The sequence below is a fragment of the Simochromis diagramma genome, unplaced genomic scaffold, assembly GCF_900408965.1.
Source record: "Simochromis diagramma unplaced genomic scaffold, fSimDia1.1 OVJJ01000453.1, whole genome shotgun sequence".
In the NCBI taxonomy this organism is placed as follows: domain Eukaryota; kingdom Metazoa; phylum Chordata; class Actinopteri; order Cichliformes; family Cichlidae; genus Simochromis; species Simochromis diagramma.
In genome coordinates, this window is record NW_024387471.1 from 307386 (window position 1) to 321122 (window position 13737).

Sequence of the window (13737 nt, forward strand, 5' to 3'; positions counted from 1 at the left end):
TGTGAGCGTGATTGGTTGTCTGTCCCTGTGTGTTGGCCCTGCGACAGACTGGCGACCTGTCCAGGGTGTACGCCGCCTCTCACCCTAAGACAGCTGGGATAGGCTCCAGCGCCCCCTAGTGACCCTGAAAGGGATAAACAGGAGCAAATGGATGGATGTATAATAATAATAATAAAAAAGTGAACAGAGAAACAAACAAACGTCAAACACGTGAGCTGCAGCTTCCTTTGTATGAGGTCTTTGTGCCATCCACGGGACTGAAGCTCCATCAAATGTCAAGTGATTTTACAGCCAAAGGCACATCCATCTACAAACAGCTCATCACAACCGTCATTATGTCCAGTAATGCGATTACCTCACAGTCCAACAGGGCACCGTTTACGTGGAAAGGGAAAGAGCGTCTCTGAATGGAGGAGGGGGCCTAAGGGTACATCTGCTGTGACTGCAGCCATTCCCCAGCTCTCTGTGAATGGGACTCATGGTTATTGATCAGTGGTCATGATAATTTACATATGAGTGATCAATGAGCCGACCTCACAGCCCACTGTTCCTTCAGTGCTGCTGGTTTCAGTCATTGTGCAAATGTCCTGTTTATTAGGTTGAAACCTGCAGTCAGCTGATGATGATGAAACGTTTCTCCAGATGAACAGAATCAACCTTTGGTATGCAGCATGTCACACTTTCACTGCAGCTGTGATATGACTGTTTTCCCTAAAGCCTGATTGATATTTAGATAAAACAGCATTGGTGTGTACAAACTCCTTGAACTGCTCACGCACTAGAGCTTCAGGAGCTTTGGCCAGCACGCACAGATCAGATGTTGGTCTATAACTAGGTAAAACTGCTGGGGACAACAAAAGCTGATTTCTATACTGAGGGAATTTCATTCATATCCAGTGTGATTGAATCGGGACCTGAAGATTGTCTATGATCGAATGCTTTAGGGGTTTATGGGCTTCCTGCACAGAGAAAGGAGCAAAGCTAAATGGCTGACCAGTGCACACTGGAAGGTTTGGGCAGGATTTTACAAAGACCGGATTCAAAGAGTCAAACAAAAGCCAGAAGATATAAAAGTGTTTGTCAAAGTAATCCATAATCGACTTCCTGTCATAAACAGGAATTCACCAAAGTGACCGAAAATGACAACAGACGAAGAGACACAAAGAACATGAACAAATCCATGTACGGTGGCTCTGACATGCTGTGGACTCAGTCAACATGTGTCCCTGATGTGTGTCCTTGTGTTTTCCTGTGGAAACACCGTGTCACATATATATTTACTGCACACAGCACGAGCCCTCGCAGCACCGGCGGGCTGTGTCTCCCTCTTGTGGCCAAAGCATCCTGTCATTATCAAGCATTATTTGCAGCAGCGGATGAAGATGACAGTACAGTCATTATTTAATCGTGTTCATAAGAGCACGGGGGACTGAAAATAGAACACTGAAATATTCATCACGCGATCAAGGGTCTGTTTGGGTGCTTTTCCAGTTTTGTGAATAAGATGGTTTTTAAAAGAGCCAATCAGAGGACGAGGGACCAAACGTCAGGACATCCGAGCAAAAAAACACCGTCAACACAGATACAGAGCAGCAAGGAAGGAGAAAGACGGATTTGGAGATATGCATTCATGTATTTCTGCAGGGAGCAGTGTCAGTGCATAATTCTAAATACTGGATCATTTTTATTGAACTATCAGACATTTGTCAGTAACATCAGGTGTCATCATTACACCTGTGTTTGACAGTTTGGTGTCTCAATTATTCAAATCATTTTTCTCACACAAAGAAATGGAAAAATTAGAAGGTCTATTTAAATATAAAGGATGTATTCACTGTGATTTGTGGACTACTATATTACTGCAATGAAGACTTGAAACTACAACCGACACCATAAAATAATGAGGAAACTATTCAGTCTGTCCACAGAGAAACTCTAAGCAAAACCTACAGTCAGTGAGCAAACTAGACAGAAGAAATCAGCAGACTGTGGTTTAATCCACAAACACAAATGTCTGTGATTCAATAAACAAGACACAACTATTATTATATGATATTTAAAGGGGTTGATGGATGTTTTTCAAACGTAGCAACCTGCCATTAGTTTGAATGAACCACAGCATAAGCACTGGAGTTCACAAAAACCCTTTTAGAGTCATGAGAAAGCACTCACTGCTCAATGGTTTGTTCTGTAGCCGTGTAGTACAGTATTACAGCGATGGTCTGCATAAAGAAATTACTTTTTTAAGATGTGCGAGGTGGCCAAACAGGGCGTGTTTCAGCCACCGTGACTGTGGATCGACCAGCAGTTCACCGCCATCATCCATCGCCCGACTATAGATGTCAGTGTCACACAGTCTGACCTTGAAGCAGATAAAATATTAAACAGAATTTATCTTGACATTTAAGTTGGCTGATTATATAGTATGAGAGAAGTTATGGCACGCTGGCAGAAATGGCACTGCCTGCTTCTCCCGTCTCCAGGACCATCGCTGGCATGGATGTGCACTCTTATGCATTTCTTCTGTAGCGCTTTTCTACTCAGAGTGCTGTATACAACATGCCTCATCCACCTGTTCACACATAACTACTAATACATACTAATAAATACACTGCAACCACCTACTGTGGTCGGCTGCTGCTAAAACTGGCCTGCTCTTCTTTTCTCACTTCCTGTTGCCCTCACCAACCTCAGCTGCTCCCTGCAGGTGGCTGCCCCTCCCTGAGCCTGGTTAGGTCAGAGGTCAACAAGGCAAAAAACTACATCTACATACATGGAACAAGTTCTTAATAATGATGTTCCTCAAAATATCTCATCACAATCTGATTGCATGTGTGTGTTAGTGTGTATAGAATTGGCAGCTCTATAGACACCATTAATGATGAAAGCTGTAAACAGGTTTCAGAGCAAAATCTGGTCCCATTCAGACGACGTCTTTTTCCAGTGTCGCCCTTCAATATTATTCACATTACCCGCTGCAGCATCATGGCTTCGTAGTTCAAGAGTCCGGTGGCAGCAGTTCAGACTTTAACAAAAATAATCAGCACATAAAAACTGAACTGGAATCCTATGTTAGGCAGAAATGGGACACCATTGCTCTTCTAGTAGTAGTTACACCCATGAGTAATGAGGAAGAGAGACACAGCTGGACAAAACAAGGCGCAGGTTAATGAAATCACTTAACGAGCAAGAGGGGAAGCAAAGTGCACATAATGCACACGAGCTGAGAGATGATCAAAATAACACAGGAAGCTTAAACACTGACGTGGAGACTAAAACCAAACTTGAGAGATCAAAGTAAACAAAGATAAAAGTGACTAAACACGGGAGACCTAACAAATGGACTCGCCATGGCGAATATGGGGGGGACAGGAAAAGCTCGAGAACTAACGAGACAAACAAAAACTGCAACAAAGTCAAACTAAGTCCAATCTGCAAATGCCAGGATCATGACAAGCACTCTGTTTTGAAATCTTTGGTCCCCCATCAAATTCAAAATCATATTTTAGTCCTTAAAATGGTGCAATTTCTGTTTAAATATTTGCTTTTACATGTTCTACTGTGAACAGAATATGGGCTTAAGCGATTGTACCGTAAACCACTGTACAGAAGAGACACCTTCAGCCCAGACTGAAATACAACAAGGACCAGCTCCGGTCGGATGAGATGAAACTAGAACGGTGCTCATGTTTGGACAAAGAGTGTGATAGAGGTGAAACTCTTAGCATGAGCACAGATGGATTTTTAGCAGGTGAACAGTGATTTTAAATAGATTTTGCTGAGCAGGCGTCTGATGAGTGAACTGACTGTCATCTGCCTGAGTGGGAGGATACAGTTTGTAGAAAGCTGGCATGAAATTCACTCCTTTTCAATTTCTTACTGAACCAGAAATCATTCAGAAACGTAAGAAGACTTTTTGATCCCACTGAATTTCCTTTTCCTTTCTTTAAAACTCTGAACATCCGCTGGTGGAGGTGGCTGAAAGGATGAAGACAAGCACCGTCTAAGTAATTAATAGAAAACAAAACAACGAAGGTGCCGGTGTCGCCGATGGACTAGGTTGCTTCCACTCTTCAGATGGTATTCTGTTCTACAACTGGCACCCACCCGAGCAGCTCAGTGCGAACCACCAAAGAGTGCAACTTTTCTGACACTGTTCATTCTTCTGCATACAAAACAGTGCAAAGTCGAGTCTTCACGGCTCACTAGGCCACGGCTTTCACTCGAACATGTCTCATTCTCCTTTCGCACTGCCTCGGCGTAGTATTATGTAATTGCGTTCCCGATGCACCCTGCAGCAGATGGTAATGGCACTGACCTGTGACAATGTTAGCTTTCTTTGGAGCAGAACCAACGGATGATGGTCTGCACTCTCAACCATGTTATGGGATTATTGGATAGTGGATGGGTTAACATGCATGACTGTGGATGGATCACCTGGATGGAAATTCAACATTAAACATCAAAGTCTGTCACAGCTCAGGTGTAGCAGCATTCTCAGACGTATTTCCTCTCAGGATACTGCAGCCAGGCTTGGAAACATGGTCAATGCACTTCACCCTGACTAAAGCACCACCAGCCAACTTATAAGGGAAAACGTTAATTCATGTATCCTATTGCATTTTGACAGGAAAATGAACACACAGTGTGCCTATAATGGTGCTAGAAACTTCCATGTTGCAATTTGCTGTGGATACTTGAGCATTGTGTTATCTTCACAGAGAAATCAGAGTGTGGGTCACATAAATGAATCTTAAGCTTTTACAGAAATCGCTCATCCAGTTTTCCTGCATATTTACAGCCATATACGCATCATATACAGTCAAGTTACATCTGTCTTAGACCAACAGGAGAGATTCTTTTTCACTACACTCCTCACACACCAGGTCAGCGGACTCTGACGACACAATATCCTCCATTTGTTTTACAATTTGGAGAAGTGAAGAGGTGTGACTGAGCGACTCCAGCTTACCCCTCGTTACATCTGAGAGAGGGTAAAAAGATTTAACTTCTAGCTTCTACTGTAAGTTTAGACTGATACAAAATGCTAAAGCATGTCACTAATAATTAATTATGCTTAAATCTAATCAATGAACATAAATGTCGTTAGAATTCGAACAGCCGAGTCCTGACCTCTTATTGTGATTTGGTGTGTGTGTGTGTGTGTGTGTGTGTGTGTGTGTGTGTGTGTGTGTGTGTGTGTGTGTGTGTGTGTGTGTGTGTGTGTGTGTGTCTCGTCTGAGCGACAAACGCAGAGTTATGAACATAAAAAGGTGAGAAAGTATTTCTCTGAGTTATCATGTTGGTGACAGATCATACACGTGACGCTCGTTCGATTGAGCTGATGATAAATTCCACTGACGTAAAAAGCATCAGCTGGTCGGGATGGGATCAGATGAACATTTAGTGACTCCAAATATATCCAAATCCATATCACCTACTGACTTTCACTGGGTTCTCACCGACTCTGTTTTAAGAGGCATCACCATCTCTAAGCCGCAATAATTAAATGACATTCATGCAAATTGATTGGATGTTGTGGAACAAATATGTGTGCATATTCACTGAGATGTTTCCCTCTTTGTTCTGATCAGTGTGGAAGTCTTTGTTCAAAAAAGTAATTATTACACGTATCAGAACACTTTTCTTAAAAGTCATTATACTGCTCGTTACATTGATTTGATGTAAAACAGCTGAAACACGCGTCTCATAATCACCACCGACAATATGAATCTGAGGCTACACACCAACACAAATCCCTAATGAGGAGACACATGTCTGCACAAAGCAAAGATGGAAACCAGCACAAAACAGCGATCGCTACAATGATTCTGCTTTAGAAACATGAAGCGGTAGAACGGGAGGCTGCAGCCTTGCTACCTGTTCGGGGTCTGGCTGCCGGGGTCGACGTTCACTCAGCTTTCTCTCTGGGTTCTTGGCTAGCTTAGCGCTAGCATGCTGTCTGTGCAGATGTTTGCAAAGAACCAAAATTGTGTTAGCAGCATGCTGTGGTTGTTCCTGTCCTGGATGCAGTTTTCCACTTTATCTCATCCTATCTTCTCCTCTGACACGCCAACTGAATCCAGCTGATTGTAGCACGAGTGCAAGAACTGATGAGCAGCATTGATAGGCAGGCACACCAACAATTCCAAGGAATTGGAGAACTGGGAACCAGTTTTCTACAAGAACTGAAATTCCCATCCCTAGCAATGAAAGGTTAGAAACAGGTCTATAACTATTACCAGCTGATCCAAGTTATTTCGCTTGAGTAGCAGAGTGTGATTACAGCAGACAATCTGCTAATGATCACAAGCAGATTGATTCGAGGCACAGCAGGAGGAGCACAATGACCATTTCTGTCACACGTCAGAGGGAAAAGTCCCACCAGGTCACTGAAAACACCACGTGGACCAACAGATGTGACTCTGAAGACTGACTTCTAAAAGCCAATCAGGCACTGGTATTCACCTGGACCAATAACACACCAACGCTGAATGTTGTAAATACGACAAAGAGTGTCAGTGCCATCTAGTGTAGCAGGAAACGTGCGCTGCAGACAGGTGGGCTGATTTACACAGAAATAAGTCACAAGCCAAACTTCACTGATTTGCTCTCTTTATGGAAATGTCAGGTCACCTGTACAGCAAACTGCATTACACAAAGCTTTAAATTTGCTGCTAATCAAAGGTCACTTGCTGAGCTTTCCTCGTCTTTCCTGACCCTCTGTGAGAGATCAGGCCTCTTCTCTGCCTGAGAAGACAGAACACATCTCTTCACCCTCAGACAGCCTGTGAGATGTTGGAGTGTTTTAGGCGACTGTAGTGAGATGATGGTTTTTAGTTTATTTTTATTTCACTTCTTTTTTAGTTGATTGTATGTTGTTTTTTAATATAGGGTTGTTTTAATATTTATGTGTTTTCTTTTTTCGTTACGTTTCATCCATTGTTCTTAACTTGTTTACTGTACAGCACTTTGGGGCTGTGCCGGCTATTTTAAAGTGCTTTGTAAATAAAGTTGGATTGGATTTTCCTTCCTGGGAAAATGAAACAGCTTTAGAGATTATGAGTCAAACTGTGTTTGATGATATGTCTTGAGCTGCTTAACTATTTTTGCTTGCTTCCCTTCTGTAGTGTGAGCGAGATGCTCACATTTTATCTGAGCTGTAATGTCCACCATCACTGACGTTGCTTTGAAGCTTATGTCAAAGCTCAATAATGAAGACCTGTAGTCACACATCTGTCTTCTTCCCAGGTGTTTGGTGGCTAACCTAAGCTTTACGTCACTTCCTCTTTTTCAGACCATCTTTCTGTCCAATCAGCCTCCACTCTCATCATCATCATCATCGTTTATTTATATAGCACTTTAAAAACACACAAGGCTGACAAAAGTGCTGAACAATGGAAATATAAGAGATAAAATAATAAACATAGTAAAAACAATAAAATATAAGTAAATACAAGTCAGTTAACCACTGAGTCAAAAGGCAGCGAATAAAAATGCGTTTTCAATCTGGATTTAAAAACCAGCACTGACGTCGATCGCCTAATGTGAAGAAGATTATTCCAAAGCTCAGGAGCCACGATAGAGAACGCTCGGTCTCCTCTCAGTTTCAGCCCTGATTTGGGGACTGAGAGCCACAGCCGCTCAGCCGACCGGAGCGAACGAGTGGGGACAAAGGGCTTCAGCAAATCAGACAAATATGCAGGTGCCAGACCATTTAAGGATTTAAAAACCAATAAAAGGACTTTAAAATGAATCCTAAATTCAATTGGAAGCCAGTGCAGGGAGGCCAGAACCAGAGTAATGTGCTCAAATGTCCTTCTACCAGATAAAAACCGTGCCGCAGCATTCTGGACTAGTTGGAGGCGTGTCAGAGTGCCCGGTCCAACCCCTATTAAAAGGGAGTTGCAATAATCCAAGCGTGAGGTTATAAAAGCGTGGATACCAGTCTCCAAGTCACGCCTTGAAAGAAAAGGTTTAACCTTCGACAGACGCCTGAGATGATAGAATGATGATTTCACCACCCCATTCACGTGGCCATCAAGAGTAAGTGCAGAGTCGATTTTTAACCCAAGATTGGTAATCGAGCTCTTCAGGTGAGGGGTCAGAGCAGCAAGGTCAACATCAGGGATATCAGAGGAACGATTCGGGCCAAACAGAATTGCTTCCGTTTTACGTTCATTAAAATTTAAAAAGTTTAGAGCCATCCATGACTTAACATCACTGAGGCAATCAAGCAGGATTCTAAGTGGGGAGCTACCAGAACGACTGAAAGGAAAATAAAGCTGGCAATCATCAGCATATAGATGAAATGAGACTTTATGTTTACGAAAGATCGCACCCAGTGGCAGGAGATGAAAACAGTAATGGCCCAAGAATAGATCCCTGTGGTACACCCCACGGCAGAGGGGCCACAGAGGACGATGACGAGCCCAACTTAACACAGAAGCTCCTGTTTGACAGATATGATTTTATCCACAGGAGTGCCAAGCCAGAAATGCCCACACAAAGCTGTAATCGAAAGATCAGCAGGTCGTGATCCACTGTGTCGAATGCAGCAGTCATATCTAGTAGTATAAGCACTACATGTTTACCACAGTCTGTCGTTACCAGAATATCGTTCATAACCTTTATGAGAGCTGTCTCTGTGCTATGAAACGGCTTAAAGTCAGAATGAAAAACTTCAAACATCTGAGAGTTGTTTAGATAATCCATCAGCTGAGTGTGAACAACCTTTTCCAAGGTCTTACTCAGAAAAGGAAGTTTAGAGATGGGTCTACAGTTTGACTGAACTGAAATATCTGAGCCTGGCTTCTTAAGTAAGGATGAATAACTGCATGCTTAAACTCGCTTGGTACTTGACCTGACAAGAGGCTGGTATTAATTAGGTTCAGAATATGTGGTCCAACAGTAGGAAACACCTTTTTTAGAAAACGGGGATGAGCGACATCATTTGGAGAACCACACGGGTTAGCAGTTAACACAAGCTTCTCGAGTTCAGGTAGAACAATTGGTTGGAAAGCAATAAGCAAATTTAAACAGGGAACATGCACAGCCGGGTCAACAGAAGATAAAGTGGAGGGTCTCAAACTGGCAACCTTATCCACAAAGAAATTAAGAAACTTATTACACATAACCTCAGAAGACTGCAAAAGAACATGATCCTCTGCATTCAGTACAAAATTTATGGTATTATACAGAACACGAGGGTTATGTGAATTAACAGCAATAAGTTGAGAAAAATAGGAGTTTTTGGCAGTCTTTGCTGCCCTCTGATAAGCTTTCCAGCTCGTCTTAAGAGTTTCCAGAGAGATGTACAGTCTGTCCTTTTTCCATCACCTTTCACATCTCCTACAGTCTCTTCTAATCGCTCAAGTAAAATCGGTTAGCCAAGGACTGGCCTTGGGTTTACACTGCCTGAGTCTTAGAGGTGCAACAACATCAAGGGCAGATTTACAAACAGAGTCCAGATGAGAGAGTAATCCATCTACGGAGGACGACTCAGAGGGACTGGACACAAGTTGTTCAAATAGTGTTGAAAAACGCTCGGGAGTATCTGAGCCGAAGGCTCGATAGCATCGCATAGGTGCAGCCCGTTTAACAACAGGACTAAGAGCAACAACGTCAAATACAATGGGCATATGGTCACAGAATACAGCATCCTCCACATGTAAGTTACAGACAGATAACCCATATGATAACACCAAGTCCAATGTGTGACCATGTTCTTGAGTGGCACCTTTAACAGACTGAACAAGATGAAAAGAGTTCACCAGGTCCATGAAGTCCTTAGCCAGTGGCTTTCCTGGGCAACAGACGTGTATATTAAAATCACTGAGCAGCAGGACCTGGTCATACCGGGATGCACAGTCAGCGAGAAACTCCGATAAAAACTCCTTGTCATATTTAGGAGGCCGATAAACTATTGCACACAGCAACGAAGGCGAGTGGCCCAGTTCACACAAACAAAGTTCAAAGCTGCTGTGGCGTGTCCATGAGGATAGTTGCTTAAACTCAAAGTGTGCTTTAAAAACAGCTAACCCCCCGCCACGACCAGAAGCTCTCAGAGCGCTAAAATAAGCACAGCCAGCGGGCAGCAGTTCAGAAAAGCCGCTTAACTCACCGGGTGAACTCCAGGTTTCAGTCAAACAGAGGAAATCCAAAGCATGGGAAGAACAGAAATCCTTCAGGATGAAGGTCTTATTCGCCACCGATCTGGCATTTATTAAACCCAACCTGAGGGGAGCTGGTTCGGAGACCTCCGCGGCAGTGACAACCAGATCCACCAGTCTAAGGTCTGATCGGTCCATTCGCCTCCAACGCAGATGCCAAAGAGGGAAGGATTTCACAGGGCTTCTCCCGATATAGCCGACAACGGGAACCAACCAGGAATCCACAGGTTCCAGAGCACGCGGTGGTACCAAGAGTCGTGGAAAAGATTGACGAACGGAGCGAAGATTGTGAGGAAGGTAAGAAATCTGGATTCTCAGCTTAACGAGGCGACCTCCACGAGTACCCCGTCTCCTGCGTCGCTTCTTCATATCTGGTGGCAGTGGTATAGCTTCCAGGCAGGGAGGCAGAGAACCTTGGCTATCTTTACCAAACTGAACCGAAACTTTGGTGGATGAGCCTATTTTCAATGTCTGGCGATCATAAGACAGCACTGAACTGACATGTTGCACAACATTAGCTAAAAACAATAAAATCAGACGGATAAAAAAAAAAAAAAAAAAAAGAGCGGTAGACGGCGTGCCAAACACACAGGCACCATCTTAGATACACTCCGTACTTTAAATCTCGCTGCTCATCTGTCATTACAGAGGCCACTTCCTCCCCATCTCTGCCTCCCATGGTACTCTGACTCCATCCAAGCCTCCATCTTCATTTTTTTATTTTACTTTAAATATTTTGACATTTTGGTCCTACGCCCTAAAGTTGTTTATATGTTGGATATATATAACATCCTGAAATGGGAGGAATGTTGTATTTAGAATGTAAAGATGATCATTTTTAACATGTAAGACTGGAGAAATATTTTATAACAGAAGAGCGTTTTAAAATTTCCAACAGCACACATGTGTCCGTTTTTTTTTTTTTTTACTGAGGCCTTAGAACCACAGCCCCGTCTGACCGAGCCACGCCCCGTCTGACCGAGCCACGCCCCGTCTGACTGAGCCACACCCCCGTTTGACCGAGCCACGCCCCCGTTTGACTGAGCCAGGGCTTATACAGAGAGGCCAAAAGCAGCACACTTAAAGACAATTTAGCTTCAGCAGTTAATCTAACCTAACTGCACGTGTTTGGGCTGTTGGAAGAAACCAGAACACCCAGAGAGCACCGACACAAACACGTGCAGACTCCACCTCTCCAACCAGGTGATGGAGTGAGGCAACACTACTGCACCACAGATCTAATCTGTAGCTCACTACACTTAATTTTTAGAAATGCATTCATTGTTTTATCTGGCATTTATGTGAGATTTATGTTCTTTGATGTGTTTTTAATACCATCCAACAAAATATACTGAAAGACTCACACAGAAAGAGGATTGTTTTCTGGATTACAGACAGTTTGTGGGTTTCTGTGTTTCTGGAACATTAATGAGCAGCGTGGACGCTCCACAGACGACTGTCTGCTACACACTGTAAACAACAGACTTCAAACTCTGCAACTCTGAGTCCTGCGTCCACAAACGCTCGGATCACACTGCCATTGCGGCGTGTCTTTGTCTAACAAGTTATAGACCTAACTGTGTTTTATTACTAGAACTCATAATCCTTATTATATGTATGTGTGTTGTTTTTATACACACAACTGAAACTTGCAACGATTTGAGTAATTTCTCCTTCCAGGTCAATGAAAACACAACAAAGTTCCTAATTTGACGTCTCTTTCCACACCACAGAGTGATCGGTGATTGGTGGTACGACTACTTGAAGCAAAAACTCTGTCTTCAAGCGAGATCATAAAGATTAACAAGCAGAAAGAAAAAATAATCATCATCACTACAGGAAAATGTATTTAAAGACATCTTACCTTGAGACAGGACGTGGATCGGTGGAGTCGATGACATGAAAAGACACAATGAGAATCTGTTAGCAGTCATGTTATACAGTCAAGCAGTGAAATAAATAAAGCACATTGGTTCACACCTTACGTTTGCAATGTTTCAACAGGAATATGCCAAAAACTATTAAAGATAAAGGCCTGAAATTTTCACCGGACTTTAACTGAATCTGTAACTTGGGACAGCTACTAGGGCTGCCACAAACGATTATTTTGATAGTCGACTAGTCACCAATTATTTTTGCGACTAGTCGACTAATCAGATCATCATCCATTGGACGTAAAACTACAGCTTATTGCACCAGCAGCATCTGCTCTTATATAACTATCATTATCTTACAGCTTTAAGTGTTTCAGGTCTGTGCTAACTAAAAATAAAGACAAGATGATAGTTTATTAAATTTTAATTAAATTTGCAGATTGTCTGGGTGGAGTTTAATAAACTCAGCCGTCTGCTCCTTGCTATCTAAAATCTAACAGGACACCGGAGTATATTCTCGAGCATCTCACACTTCTGATAATCAGCTGTCTGCTTGAAGTTTATTCAGCTGTGTAAAAACTATAACTTTAATCTCAGCCAAACCGATTTACTCAGGAACAAATAAAATACTGAAAAAAAGCCAAACAATAACATTTTTAAGTTATCTAAGTGACTTATATATCATGTTTAACCTGAGTAGCGAAAGACGGCGGTGGGTTTGAAAACGATTTGCCGGGAGTCCGGTGTTCTCACGGCTCTAGTGGGCCTTGCCCCCGGCTAGCTATCGAGCTAGTGGGTAACAGATGTCTCCGAAAACGTCGGAGCACTTTTGAAAATATGCGGTGTCTTGATAAACTGAGCAGATATTTGAGGTTTACACAGCTACATTCTCGCCTGAAAATATGTTAAACGTTTATTTTGTGACCCAGAAAGAATAATAAGAGTAATATTAAAACTAACTAGCTACCGCCATTGTTGGAAACTGAGCTGGGCTGCGCTATGAATTCTGGGACAGAGCTTCTTCTTCTTCGGGGTTTAACGGCAGCTGGCATCCTTGTACATGCAGTGCTGCCATCTTCTGTTTCAGTCCGTTATTACACTCTTAAATCCTGCTACTTATTCCTGCGTCTTTTGGGATCTTACAAAGCTTCAAACGACGCCTCGACTATTAAATCAGTCGTCGACGATTTTAATAGTCGACTAATCGTGGCAGCCCTAACAGCTACTATCAGGAGGTTTCATTAGGAATCCTGGAATTTACAGGAAACTAAAAACATGAAAGTCAAGTCACAGGTGATATTTACATTTTGCTTGTATTGTCTAAACAAAACCTAAATACATTGAAATTTACAAAAATATCGAAATGAGAAAAGAGTTAAGTAACAAGTAAACATGTTGGATAAAGCAGCTGGTTTAATGTAGCAGCCTGATAGGTTAGAACTCACAGCTACATTGTTAAACAATGTTACAACATGTCATCATCTCTTAATGTTCGTTGACTTTAAAAGATAGAATCAGGATATTAAAAGTCTCTTTAAAATTATGGACGTCAGTCTGGGCAGGACACTCCTTTCAACTTACTCCGTTTTGAACATATCAGTCATACAAATCTACAGTAGTCAGCCTCTGTGTGTTGCCATGACAACACACACACACACACACACACACACACACACACACACTCTCTTGAT

The 13737-nt window shown here is 42.5% G+C and overlaps 1 protein-coding gene across 7 annotated transcripts in view; it reads right to left on the reverse strand.

The window, feature by feature from the left end:
• The window catches only part of LOC120723548 (pleckstrin homology domain-containing family A member 5-like), a 162282-nt gene that overhangs the window by 115793 nt on the left and 32752 nt on the right, over window positions 1-13737 (reverse strand). The window contains exon 4 of one of the 7 annotated variants that reach the window (XM_040015048.1): window positions 6928-12036. The exons of the other annotated variants lie outside the window; for them this stretch is intronic. Coding sequence (XP_039870982.1) covers window positions 12033-12036 — 4 coding nt within the window. The 3' untranslated portion in view covers window positions 6928-12032. Of the gene's footprint in view, window positions 1-6927; window positions 12037-13737 lie in introns of those variants that run through there. 7 annotated transcript variants of the gene reach the window in all.